General features: G+C 40.0%; 1 protein-coding gene across 1 annotated transcript; it reads right to left on the reverse strand.

Annotated features, from left to right (window-relative positions):
- Positions 1-300: 300 nt before the first annotated feature.
- LOC137984589 (death-associated protein kinase 3-like) lies at positions 301-11,745 on the reverse strand. Its single transcript, XM_068831758.1, has 9 exons — positions 11,574-11,745; positions 8,620-8,820; positions 7,841-7,979; positions 6,547-6,667; positions 6,139-6,214; positions 4,687-4,860; positions 4,347-4,392; positions 3,955-4,038; positions 301-2,933 (listed from the first exon to the last, which is right to left on the reverse strand). The coding sequence occupies exons 1-9, from the start codon at positions 11,630-11,632 to the stop codon at positions 2,814-2,816; spliced, it is 1,020 nt and encodes a 339-aa protein (XP_068687859.1). The 5' UTR covers positions 11,633-11,745; the 3' UTR covers positions 301-2,813.
- Between the last annotated feature and the right edge of the window lie 2,432 nt (positions 11,746-14,177).

Genomic DNA, 14,177 nt, shown 5'->3' on the forward strand with positions numbered 1-14,177 from the left:
AAGTTCGAAATGCATTGGCATTCCCGAGGGCCCTTATTGTTGGGAAAGATCGGAGAACGAAGATCATGGTTCCTCGCACACTATCCACAAAATGTAATACGAATAGTGATCCTCGCTCTTAGGGCGGTTTTCAATTGAGTGTCGAAAGTTATTAGCGAATTACTTTGGTTTTGCATCTTCTTCACTCAGTGATTAATGCAAAGTTCTCAGGCCACTTTTTCAACCAATCAGAAGTGAAAGCAAAACCAATCGTGGCTCTCGCGTCTACGTTTTCCCGCGCTTTGTGTCAGCTACGTGTAATTAGTTCGAGTTTTGATTGGTTTACTGGATTGTCTCTGTCCTTTTCATTGGCCAAAGAAATAACTTTGGTTTTTGGTTTTACGACACTCATTTGAAAACCACTCTATTAATAGATAGATACCCGAAAAATCCAGGTGGGTTCAACGGGATTCGAACCTATCAGTTAGGTCTGCGATGCCGGAGAAATGCTCTACCAACTGCGCTGCGAAGCCACCCACTTGGAAGAACGTCAATTTTTTGGGCTCAAGTGTTCCCGCAAAAGGACTCAATTAATGAAATAAATATGTACATAGGAATTTCTCAGCTGTCTATAAGAGACAATAGCCTCATCTTCAAAGGGAGTCTAAGTGCGAAGTTTTTCTCATGTAAATAAATTTTCATTCATATGGAAAGTAGAACTAATTACCATAACAAAAACTTTGCACTTAGACTCGCTTTGAAGAGGAGGCAAACGTGAACTCAGAAATTGTCTACTGCTTAAATTGTACACATAAGTGTGAGAATAACTTCTCCCTTTCTATAACCCGCCCTTCAGATGAATACATTTATTTTATAATACGAACATCTGCTGCGTTGGGCCAAGGTCACCAAGGTAATGTTCCAATTAGACATAGTTAAGAGAGGGGAATGGTTATGAAACACGACAAATTTCTTTGTTTCATTTTTTTTTTCTCTTTTTTGGCTTTGACCGTGCACAAAACACAATAGTTGTTTACTCCCTACTGAGGAACTAACCAATTCTCTATTTTCGAATTCCCCATAATACACTTTGTTTGCCCCCCAAATTTTGCATAAACCACTGTTTTCAAATGCTGTGTCAAATGCAGTGTCCCCAAGAGCATTTGAAAACAATAGTTTATGCAAAATTTGGGGGGCAAACAAATTGTATTATGGGAAATTCGAAAATAGAGAATATAAACGTGTTGGTTACGTAATTCATGCATAGTGTATGAACGCAAAAGAAGACATTGTGCACTGTCGTGGACTTTCCAACCTAAATCTTGGCATCTTTATTTCCTCCTTTGATGTTTCCCGAGCTTTAAAACCAGTCTCCTCTATTAACTTTGATTTAGATACTCGACACAAGTGCAAAACAATGGTTTTCTCGATTCTCTTGTGTTTTTCGCGATACCTCTGGTATCACTGTCATTCATTCAGTCGAGCAAGCATTGACCAAAGAAAAAAAGACTTGGATAAGACTGAGGATCTTCATAGTTTTATAACTTAGTTATTAACTAAACTTAGTTATTAATAGTCTTTCGTCTATTTATTGCCGCCTTACTGATTGAGTGTCTAAACATAATGCTATTTATGGTAAAGAAGCTAAGCAACACTGCACCCGGGACTAAACACCTAGCTTTCTAAGGTCTTCTAACTTACGGAAGTGACGACAACACTTTCTTTAAAAGATAAGAACCCTTCCTATAACAACGTTCAGGCCGATATTAACCAAAATTTTAAGAACATACTAAGAACGTCTTTATTTGCTCCTTTGTTTTTGTTTTTGTAGTTAAAATAAACGTGAAAGAAATTCGAAATTGTTGTCTAATTAACTCAAATATTTGGGAACGTTTTAAAACTGATTATTAAAAATGTGGTTTTCTTATAGAACGACTTTCGTGTGATCGTATGACCTTGAAAAAGTGTTCGCAATTTGTTTCACGGACCAATGTTTGGCAAGATTAAGGGCGCGTTCGAAAGACCGTATTCCGGAATAGGAATATGTACATGGAATAGAAGTTAGAAATACTTCGTTTTTGCGGAGATTCACATTAATATTGTCAAACATCTGCTAAAATGCTATTTTAAACATAGCTTTATTATCCTTGTTGTTGCAAAACGCCACAAATCGCTCCACGTATTCTTACTCCGATATAAGGACAATCGAACGCACCCTAAGACAAAGCTTCTCTTTATTCCCGCCAAGGAAACTCCTAATATGGGCAGTAAACAGTTCGATTGCCCAATCACATTACTGCATTTCAAGTGACGTCAAAGCGAAACTTTCCAGAAAGTTCTATGGAAAGATGACGTTGTTTGCATCCACGTTCGTTAAGCCAACGAAAACTCGCGCTTGTTTGCTTTTGTTGCGTCCTGTTTTACGTTTATTTTTCAAGGTCATATGAAAGTCGCTCTATTTCCATGACACACCTTAGTTAGTTGAGTGGAACTTAGCATGGCACAGAATGGCCGGACATCATTAATATTCATATGATTATGTATCGCATTTAATTGCATAACCAATGATGGGCTGGAGCGCGAAATAGCTGCCTTTTAAAGCAAATTGTGTCGAAAATGGGTAAACAGTCAACTTAATTTAACTTCTCATTTTGAAGGCATCTCGGTTGAAATAGTGCAAAAAATTGCAGCCTGCCACACAACTTAAAGAACATATTACGTCTTAAGGCTCAACTCCCAATGTTCAGTCTCAGGCCCAAAATTAGACGTTCTTATAAAAATAAGTATATCGTGCCATTCCCCTCTATGAACGTATATTCCACAAGAGATTTGTTTCATTCTACTTCTTTTTCTTTTTCTGCTTCTTCTTCTTCTTCTTCCTCATCAGGAGATTCGTACGTTTCTGCGCTAAAATCCCGCAAAATACAAGAGGCAATCACCAGTTCGTCTTCTTCCTATGAGAACAAGAGTGACACTAATATTAAAATCATTCTTCGGGGTGATGTGGTCCACTGGTTAAAGCATTGGTTTTGCATGCGGATGCACGCTCTAACTACAAAGTGGATTTTGTCATCGGGGGTCCACTCTTCCTTTAATGGAAACACAACAATACAGTTTAATTAATCAACCAAACTATCACGAGCAAAACTAATCTGTAACATCATATTATACACTTTGGAAGGAGATGCTCCACCTCCAAATTCTTTTTGTTTTTAATGCTTTTAGGTTTATTTCATGTGTTACTTTGTGCACACTGAGCTTTAAATCTACTACTGCGTATGAGAGACGTTCAAACCTTACTTGGAGTTTCATTAAAATGATATGATATATTGCCAGGAACCCATGAGTAGGAACTTGCCTCTCCGATACAAGCCCTATGAGTCAAATGACCTTTGCGCGTATCTTTCTATTTTTAGAACGCCACGAGTTCTTCGACTTAGCACGCACTGTGTAGAATGGCCAATCAGAATAAAGTTATTGTCAAACAAAGAAAAAATAGCAAAAACACTGTATGCAAATGGTGCAAAATGATGTAAATTGATGCGTTCAACGCCATCCACTGTTTTGATATATGCTAACAAGTATTAGTATCACTCAACTAGTGGACTAATGCAAATCCTGCATTTTGATTGGCTACGTTATTAGAGGACTATTAATAAGAGTCGTCGAGTAGCGAAAAGCGTGACGCTTTCTTTCGTTTAATTCCCGATTAAATATTTCTTTAACTTGCATTTGCTAACTTTATTGTTGCCTTTTTTGTGCGACTAGCTGGGTGATACTAAAGCAATTAGACCCTTTGCCCTCCTATGGGTCTAATTGATAATTAGTTTATTATTTTAAGACCCTGCATGAGTGTTGGTCCGGCCGGGGTCGAACTCGGTGCACTAGAATAGACAAGCAGTATCGCAGTAACTTACATACCAGTCATAGATCTAGAGGGTAGAATCGGGAGGAAGAATTTTTTTTCTGACTTACGTCTTCTTTTAATTTCTCGTTCAAGGCCTTGAATTTTGCCGTGGGGATTTCCGACGATTTCTTTTTTTGCGTCAGATGAACGGACTGCGAACATAAACAAATACCAAGTTAGCAAGACCACGCACGGCTCATGTGTGTTTTACGAATGTTATGGTATAAATTAGGGGGGCTGTATGGTTTGCATCTCTGCACTTGATTTAGCCTAGGTGTAGCCGTACCCTATCTCCCGAAGGAAGGGTATAGGGCATTTCCTTCGGGGGGTAGAGTACGGCTACACGTAGGCTACACTTGATTCCGAGACAAGGCAAAGGGGGAATTCTGGCCCTTTGTTAAGCGGAATGTAATGCTCTCGGCAGGAAAAGGGAAAGATTGAGTCACTACTGCTGGCTTACCGAGAGCCAAGGATCATCTAAACAGGCTGCTGCTGTTGGTCGTCTCCTAAAATTGGACAAAGGAAGAAAACAGATCGTTCACCCCTTAATATTAACACGCATTATTATCGGTCGGTCACTCGAACCGGCGAGGGTTTTGTTGGTCAATTCACGCGAATTGCAGAAGCAAGATTTAATAAAAGAAAATACATTATTCTACAGGATGTTAAGAAGTTATATTTATTTTGTTGCAATTTCTGGAAATTTTTTAAAGGCCCAACTTTCCAATTGTTTCATCTCTTCTATGATCAACCAACAAATTACAAGAAGAAAAAGAAAAGAAACGCTGATATGGTCTTACTCAGGCTGTCGGACGAGTAGTCTCTTTATGAGTTTTTCAGCTTCTTCGGTGGCGTTACGAAAATCTGTCGCCTTCATAATGACATTCGCAGCTCTGACCTTAGCGGCGATTTTTTCATCGATGTCTTCATCAGCTTCAGCGTCTTCTACAGTAAATGGTAGCTTTGCGCTTAACCTGATGTCACATTAGCAAATCAATCAATCATATAAAACGATATAACGATCGATCAGACGGTCGTTCAGTCAACCTCGTTCCCAGGGTCTCTTCATCGATGAGGAGAGAGACCCTGGGTTCGAGGTTGTCGTTCAGTCAGCCAGTTAGTCATTGAATTCATCTATAAACACCGACAGCTGGACTGCTCAAGCACAATTGCATTAGAAAACCCCCGGGATGATAGATCTGCAGCTTGTATAGCAAGCGTTTAGCAGGCCCTGAAGGAAAAGAGTTCGCAAAGCTGATGGAAAGCGCACCTCGCTCTTACTCTCGGCCGTTGAAGAGGCCGCAGCATTGGGGTTTTAAGGAGGGCCGGGGCACCGTCATGTTAAATTTGCAGTTTTTAGGTCAAAACTGGGTTAAAATCTAAATTAGCACTTTAGTACACACGTACAACATTCCTGATAACCCACTGAGGAGATATGAAATGTATTTAATGTCTTTGTGGCACAAAGAGCTATTCGTATTTAATTTTTGGCGACTTTCTGAAGACATCGTCTCCAAACTTGAAATAACTGGCCAATTTTTTCAAGTTGCAATCCATTTCCATCCTCTCCATCCTTGGGTGCAACCAACAAAGAATACAGCATAATTTTTTTGTTCTTAATTGACGCAAAGACGTCTTTTAGTTTTTTGAAGTTTGACTAAAATAGCGTGACACTGCCCCTTTAACAAACCGGAAAACCGCACAAAAACCGCTTGCATTTTGATCAAAAGCGAAAGCCGAAGGCAAAGCCACCAAAACCAAGTTTTTAAGACCGTTACCGAACTTATTCATTGGTCACGCGAGAAGCATACGAACTTGAGTCTGCGTCTGCGTAACGTTGTTGAATGCCGAACCTCAACCTACCGCTTGAACAGAGCCTTCCTCAACCTTCTCGGGGAGAAGGTTTAAGGAAGGCTCTGTTCGCAGGGTAACTTCAACCGTACACCAAACAGGGAAAACCGAAAACCAGAGCTAAAAAGGGCCAATCCGCCAATCCGAAAGTCTCAATGCCCCCCTCCCCCCCCCCCCCCTCCTTGAATTTTTGTCCTTTGATGCAAAGCCCGCGCAGGCGACTATACTCTATTTTCCCTATTTCGGTGAGTTTCAAGCTTTTATTCCCTCTTTACCAGCTTAGTTTCTTTAGTTTATATTTTCCCTCGGCAACATTTATAAATGGTGAAAAGGGGGCCTTTGTCGATCAATTAATTTCGCTTGAAATATCCAAATGAAAAGCAATCTTGTGAAGGACTTACAATATATAAAGGAGAACTCCTAAGCTCCACATGTCTGCTCCCCAATGAGTCATTTCAAAGTTGAGAACCTCCGGAGCTGGAATAAAGAGCAAACTATATTTTACGGAATATAGGTCAAAAACGTCATTACTTCTCTTTATTAACGTAAAGTCGTTCATTTTTCTTTTAGACTAAACCTTATGTTCGTTTTCCAGTTTTATTGGAAATCAACCGAAAACGCCGGAGAAGAAACGAGTTAAACTGGGTGAACTGTTTGTTCATGGGATAGTAAATTTCAGATGAAAGGAATAAATGTAAGTCAATGGAAAAGTTTCCTTGTTGAAAGGCAAAGCAGGTTGTTTAAGGTGTAGGAGCAAGAAATACTGACACTTGAGACTTGTTATTTGATTAATATTGTTTGTTTCTGACCTGTGAACTCCGTTACTCCTACTGAATCCACCAATTGACCGTTAATAGCCTTTATCTTCCTGGCATTTCCATAATCGATCAGCGTTAACTTGAATTCTCTTGAAATGAGAATATTTGCGGGCTGTTCCAATAATCAAAGATGAAAATGAGGAGAATTCAGATTTAGAGAATAACCCAGTGAGTATGAAAATGAAACTTAAACTAAAAGCCGCAAGTCAACCAGCTCTAACAGGATTGATAGATCAGTTGATAGCCGAGCAGTGCAGCGTAATCGCGCGGTCCTGGGCTCGAATCCCGTTCAACGTTCAAGCCTCGATTTTTTCGGGCTTGCTCTCAAGTTGTTCATCTAACTGTGATCTTTCCAACTTTCATTTCAAGTCCATTTCGTCACTTCAAATACGCCGAAACTTAATGTATTCTGAAAATCAGAGGCTTTCGATCACTTGTGATTGTTAGTATTTCCAACCGGACATTCCTGCCAACGTATTGAGCTGATATCAGTGAAAGTGCAAGAATTCTTGTTTAGCACGATTCCTGTCCTTGACAGATAGTGATGGTCAGGAGACCATGAATAGGGGCGCGCAGCTCCCTGTCACGACGTTTCCCAAAACCGATTTATATTTAGATTGAATTTCCCGGGAATGAGACTCCCGCAGGAGCCCGATGATCGATCAAAGGAAACTAACTTGACGTCATAGCGTCACCGAACCGGAACTACCTTTGTTGTTTTGCAGCAAAGGTAGTCCAAAAATAAATTTGTCAGTAAAAATGCTGTGACATAGGCTTACTATGGGAGTTGCTCGCTCCTCCTGTGATGGCAATGAATATATATATATAGTGCATTTTATATTGACATATTCAAATGCGCTTTACAGCAATCAGCCCATTAGCGATCTCACCCAACTCACCCGACCCTTGAATCCTGACCACAACACGAGAAACTGCATGCCCTACTCTTTGCAAGTAGTGTGTGGATTATTTTAGTTAAGTTATTTATATTTGTTTTTTTCACATTGAAGGGTTGTGATACGGAGCCTTCGGTTTACCGCCCTTATTGCAGATGTCATCACAAAGGCAGCACTTTCTCGTCAGTTATTTTAAGACCCTGAGTGTTGATCCGGCCGGAGTTATACCCACCGCCTCCCCGCACAGTAGTCCATTACGCAACCAACTGAGCCAGTGAGCCTATAGAATATCTTTTAAAGTTTCAATGAGGACATGAAATACTAACACGGGGTTGGGTAAGCCCTTTAATTTACGCCCATGCATGAAGCACGTACTATTTACGCCTTACCCTTATATCGAGGTGTACGATATCCTGTTTGTGAAGGTAGCAGAGCGTTTCGACGAGCTGTGCGATAACCAGAGACGCATCTTCCTCACTAGCTGTAGTTTTCTCCGACAAGAAGTCAAGCACTTCCTTGCTTTCGAGCCTTTTAGCAAATACCAAACATAAAAATAAAACGCATTCGTTGATTATGACATAAATCAGCCACCCAGGCCGTAAACTGAGTTTTCACTCAGTGACGCTTCGAGGCCTTTACGCTAGTCAAAAACAGAACAGAGAACTCTGGATCTTATCCGGGTTTATTAGCAGGAAAAGGAGCTGGGCAATATTTGATGGTGTATTCTTCGGTTTACTTGTCTCCTTCATATCAGGCAGGAGAAGAAAAAAGAGTAGTATGGAAAGTGGGATTTGAAACAAGAAACTGGTAACCCCATAACCTCTAACTCTCTCCAAGTTTGCGGCTCAGAACCACACATCCTGTTAACTCTTCATTATATTTATGAAAGTCAAGTATACGCAGACTATTGCACGACTGATAAAACAACGCGAAAATGTACTTTTTAACGATATTTCGGCTGGCCAATACCAGCCTTCATCAGGTTTATTTGGAGATCTAACGAGTTTACGGAATATATCATATGAAGTAATTAAGGAAGATTTTAAATGGTAACGTAATGTGATATAGCTACTGGATAAACAAACCAAACACACTATATGCTAACGAGATCGCAAATTATCCTTCACGCTTGTTTATCCCAAGAGGTTTTCTTCTTCATTATACTCACTTATCCATGAAGATGACAATGTATTTTTGAACAATGTATCCATCCATCGCAGTCAATAATTTGTCATGTTTTATGGTCTTCATAATCTCGAACTCTTGTTTTGCATTCTTTTCTGTTTCTTGGTCGTACTTAATCAACTTTGCTGCTAAGTCTTTCTTTGTTTTCCTGTCAACGCAACTCTTCACAACTGCATATTTACCTCTGAAAGAAAGACGTTTTCTCTTTAATTAAGGAGTCACCTTATATCAAAACCCCCCCTCCCTGACCTTCTTCGGACATGAGGGAAACGTAACTGAAACAGGAGCTAACTCCAGGGTGGTGGCAGTGTGTGAGGGGGTGGGGTGGGGTAGGGTGCTGAGAAAAGTCGCCGGAGAACAGGGTGGCCAGCGTAAGTGTACCAGACATAAAGTGCTCCATTCGATTCGACCAAAGGACCCTAAAGGTATCTTTTTTTAGGTGCCAGTGGTTCTAAAGTTACCATCATAGCGGAGATCAGGCGCGCGAACTCCGCCAGCGGAGCACCATGGGTAAGACTTTTTGGGAAATCTATAGATGCAAGAAATTTTGGCGTTTTTCTGGCGGGAAATCATATCGACCGTCGTTGGTTTTTTGTAATAATAATAATAATAATAATAATAATAATAATAATAATAATAATAATAATAATAATAATAAGCCCAACATGGCGGCCGTTTACAGCGTACCTCTTAGATGGTCAACTGGCACCTGTCAAGACAAGGAATCCGCTGACCAGTATCACGTGACTATATCGTAGGCTCATGTTTTGAGCTTATCTAGGTCAGCTAGTTTTTTTTAAGTTGACCGTTGACCAGGTGCTGGTTTTCGATTGGATCGCAAGCTCAAGCCAGGTTAGCCTCTTATAATCAGGATGCCTAAACATTATTTTTCGCGCGCTTTTTGTGGCTCGACGCGGGTACGGGGCTTGGCTAAATCTATGTATTATGCGCAGTAAAACAGCACTACTTTTCACAGCACTAAACCGATTAGTTATCAACATCAGTGTCGTTTCGAGACGGATTCCACCTTGAAAACGATGTGTGTGCTTCGAAAATCGCGTTGACCTCTGACGAGATTATCACTATAAAAGATAAGTTCATCGAGCTTATCTAGCCTCCCTGAGAGATGAAACGAAACGACATGTTATTTACTTTCTCATGGAATGCATGGAGAGGTCCCGAGAAAAAAATGAAGAGAGAACATAACATCTTAAAACAGAAGCAATAAACCTTAAACCAAACGAGAGTGAATGTGCCATATTTGACCGATGAAAATAATTTAGTGAAATGGAATATATTACAAGTTCTGTGTCAATGACGGGGGAGGACCCGATAACGGGCGTGGTTATTTCAAGTACGACACCTTATTGGCCAGTTAGGGTGAAATGGACCTCAGCTTCAGACATGGAAACAACAAATCAAAACAACCTTCGCAGCACGAGTACAATCTAAAAAAAATTCCACTTATATTTCATGTGCATTTCGCAGTTCAATTATCTGAAATTTCGAATATTCTCCAGGGACTCGCTGCCTTACTTCATATTCGTTTACCTTCAGCCATATCCCATCAAATAACAATAACAGATCGGTATTGTGTTTCGGAATTTTGGGTTGAAATTGTGTCTAGGAATGCCATGGGGGACCTTAGCCCACTCTGTATAACATACAGAAAATTACTGTCTCCTTTTAACAAAAATCGTTCATGTTAATACTGCGTCCAGGCATAATTCCAGGGAAACCAGCCCCTTCATCCACATCACCAGATGCCTATCCTGTTACCGACATACTCGGCGTGCCTCAACTTTCATGTTATTCAGGGTTTTTTCTGGAAAACACTTCTAACATTCCAAGACACCCCTTGATGCTATCATTACGTTAACAAATATTTCTTCAAGATGTATTCATTATATTCAACAGCAAAGAATTTGCTAAGATCGCTTCCATTTGTTTTATCGGAAATCCAATCAACGAAACCAACATATTTTCTCTGAATCAAAAGTTTACCAACTGAACGCAATAAAAGCATGCTTAGCTAATACGTCTCAAACGTCACTGATCTCAGCAATGTAAAACAGGATTTAAATATTGGTAAAAGGAAACGAGTTCTGTAGGAGGAGTGGAAAGAAAGGAGATACTATGAAAGGACATTCGAGGCTTTTAGAAACGATAAGAAGGTTTGGATCATTATCTGATAAGCGCTCTTCCAGTGTAATAGAATGTCAACAGGCTGGCTAATTGTTTCCTCTTTTGGGAACAAATGAACTCAATACTGACGAAAAAAATTAAGTGGAAAAACATTCAGAGGATCAACTGACAACCCCGAGGTCACCAAAACATGTTTTTTTCTTTATTTTGCAGCTGGCTACAATAAGACTTCAAAATTGAATTTTCTTTGATTTTTAGCGAGTAAGCTTACTTTCCCTTCAAACGTAATGCTTAGCCTTCGCGAAAGACATCGAGAGGGTAAATCATTATCCGTTAAGCGTTATTGATAGAAATGCCTAGAATGAATATTTTATCGGTCATTAAAGGTCGACCCTCGAAGCATGCACACCTGAAAATACGAAAAATTCAATAGTCAAGAAAAATGGGTTTCTGTAACTAAGGTGTGAAAAGATAACAGAAGCACCATTTGTGGGAAGTGCTTGATCTTTGTTCCCAACACTTTCTCGATATTTTTATTCCTTTCAATTGAGTGTTCGATAGACTATGCTTACAAGCGCGGATCCCAGACCATGTCAGGGTCTTAAAATTTCTAATAAATTAAACTTCTTCTTCTGCCTGAAATGGGTGAAATGCTCAAGAAACTCAAAAGGTGCTTCTGCAAAATGTTCCGCAGTTGGAGCAGTAGCTCAAACTTATTCTTTGACATCACACGTCTAGTCCATTTAACTGTTTCTAGACCACACAGACCGTACCCTGATTGGGAAACCTTACCTTCCAATTTCGTCTCCAAATGTGTAATATTTCTCCGGATTTTCTCTTATGAGTTCCATATTGTTTTGTTTAATGCCTAAAGGTAAGAGTTTTCCTTGTCCTTCTAATAGGCACTCGTGATCAGATGCTAACAAAACAGTCTTCGTTGTACACACCTCATTAGAACTGAAATCAATCAACTGACTTGCTATTGGCTATATCCAATAAGCGTTTGGGAAGTAGTGACGAAAGAAAGATAAATCGTGATCTCAATCAGTAGGGTAAAGTTTCCATCCACAAAATTCAAATCATGTTTATTTACATTCAAGTACGTGTTAAACCTTTTAGGACAAATTAAACTAGATTGTGGAATGTGAGATCCGGCAAACGTTTATATAACCCTAACAATGCCTATATTCATGGTAGTCGAGATTATATCTCAGTGTGACGGTCTAGCGTGTTTTCCTTTGCATTCTTCATTGATTTGTGCAGTTTATCATGTTTCAGATAATGCTTCATATTTTTTCTCGTCATCCAGGCGCTAGTTACGGGTTATTTAATCGAAAATGAGCAACCACAGCTAGTACAGTATAATCGTGAAGTCGATGGCTGAAAAGCCTGGTTTTCACAAGGCACTAATATACTTTCTACTACTACTACTACTACTACTACTACTACTACTACTACTACTACTACTACTACTACTACTACTACTACTACTACTACTACTACTACTACTAGGCTTTCACCAAGCATACGCAGCTTATGCTAGTGAAAACGAACTTCGGCATAAGCATCAAAATCAACCACGGCAACCGCCATTTTGTTCAAATGATCAGACGCAGGGAATCTGGAACGAGTGCTTTAATTTGGCCAGACGCAACAAGTTTTCTTTTGCTTATGCTGCGTTCCGTTTCACACGACGCAAGCGATCGCAAGCATAAGGGCAAGCACAAGGGAAAGGAAAACTTTTGACCCTTGTGCGCGTGCTTGCGCTAGCGTCAACCCCGTTTTCGCGGTGACATAAGCGCTCTTATATGCTTTGCGCTTGTGCTTGCCGTCGGATAGTTCACCCGTAGTGTACAACGTGAAGAAGATTAGGAGGAGGAGAGGATGATTGACCTAGATATATATCTTTCTTCAAGTTTCGAGTTCCATGACGTTTTCGTTTCGAAAATACAGCATTTTGAAGTTCCGAATTGTCACCTTGCGTGACAGCATGATCCAAAGTTATTTGGTTGAAACAAAATGTCTATGCCTATGAATCTCACCAGTCTGAACGTTTCAAGTACGTTAGGAGATGTGTTTATACACATGTATTTTATCTCATGAGCGAAAAGTAAGGGCTTTCATCGCAAAGTGAATTCCAGATCTTCGTGTGGATTTCTGGCTGCCATATTGAGGCACAACGGTAGTGCAAAACCAACATGGTGGTTCCATGCAAATACACAGAAACGGTGTACGGCACAGGCCTGAGAATTGGTGAGGTGATTTATAAATGTGTCTCCTACAGCATCCCAAGTTTTCAAGTATCTTATTTCATTGAACGGTTTCCACTTTATTTTTTTGGTGCGTGACAGTGAAACGATCTTTACGTATGTTAGTGCTAAACCATATATTTATATCGGCTTTTTAGTGACGTTTTCGTTGGAGTGGCTGTTGCCCTTGCTTAAACTGGATGAAACTCCCTTTTCTCACCAAAACCGAGCAGAACTCGTAGTGAAGCCGGACAAAAGGAAAAGCTTGAAATAGGATATTCCAGAAGAAAAGTAAAACTGATTCAGTGTGTTGTCGTTGTTGTTGTAATCTTGAATTTATGGATGCATTATGCCGATGCCAAGTTATCTCGCTCTTCTGAGTGAGGTTTACGTTAAAGTAGTCTATACGTGGATCATAAGCACAAGGCTTGGTATGATAATCGTTTTCTAATCAGCCAAGAGCAAAGTACTCACTATTGAAGTGCATTGCAGAACGAGCTATCTCTGAAAATTTAAGCCCGATGTACCCGATAATCTCTGAGAAATGACAATGGTTAAATAGGAGGTTTTAAAGTGACGTCATCGCCGCCATGTTGGTGGACGAAAACAAAAGATCTCTCCTTAACTTCTTTTGTTCGTTCACCAGAAGTCGTACATTTCTCTGTTGTTATTGGTGTCCCTAGAGGTTGGTTGAAAAAGTCCTATATTCCAAATTTTACAAAGAATGAATGGAATCTTTGGCGCCTTTGCCAGCTGAGAATTCAGTATCTTTTGATGACTAATAACCGGCTTGTTATCAAAGGTAAAAGACCTAAACTTGGACATTCACTAAGTTTAACAAGTTCTTTTACCTTTTGAAGTCAATTTGTAAATAGCATGATTGAGTGCAATGTACGAGCCAGCGGGCCATGCGAGTCATGGCTGCGAATCATGCGAGTCAATTACGAGTCACACAGGTATTGAAAGCTAACCGTTTTAAAATCAATGGGTGCTTAGACTTAATAACAGTTTATCAGCGCTATTTGAAATGGGTGCTTAGACTTAAATGCGAAATTCGCATGACTCGCTGGCTCGCAGATTGTCCAGCCTCTGATGTTGCTTTCTGTGAGCAAACTAGCGTGTTTATCAAACAAAGTGTAAACCATGA

This window comes from Montipora foliosa, chromosome 14 (assembly GCF_036669935.1).
Source record: "Montipora foliosa isolate CH-2021 chromosome 14, ASM3666993v2, whole genome shotgun sequence".
In the NCBI taxonomy this organism is placed as follows: domain Eukaryota; kingdom Metazoa; phylum Cnidaria; class Anthozoa; order Scleractinia; family Acroporidae; genus Montipora; species Montipora foliosa.

What these genes read in the sequence shown, in the direction of transcription:
- LOC137984589 (XM_068831758.1), bottom strand. Translation starts at nt 11,632, where the DNA reads ATGGAACTCATAAGAGAAAATCCGGAGAAATATTACACATTTGGAGAC. An exon ending in AGGAGTAACGGAGTTCACAG is followed by an intron (nt 6,215 to 6,546) that starts GTCAGAAACAAA and finishes TCTTTATTCCAG; the next exon opens with CTCCGGAGGTTCTCAACTTT. An exon ending in GGAGTTCTCCTTTATATATT is followed by an intron (nt 4,861 to 6,138) that starts GTAAGTCCTTCA and finishes ATGTGACATCAG; the next exon opens with GTTAAGCGCAAAGCTACCAT.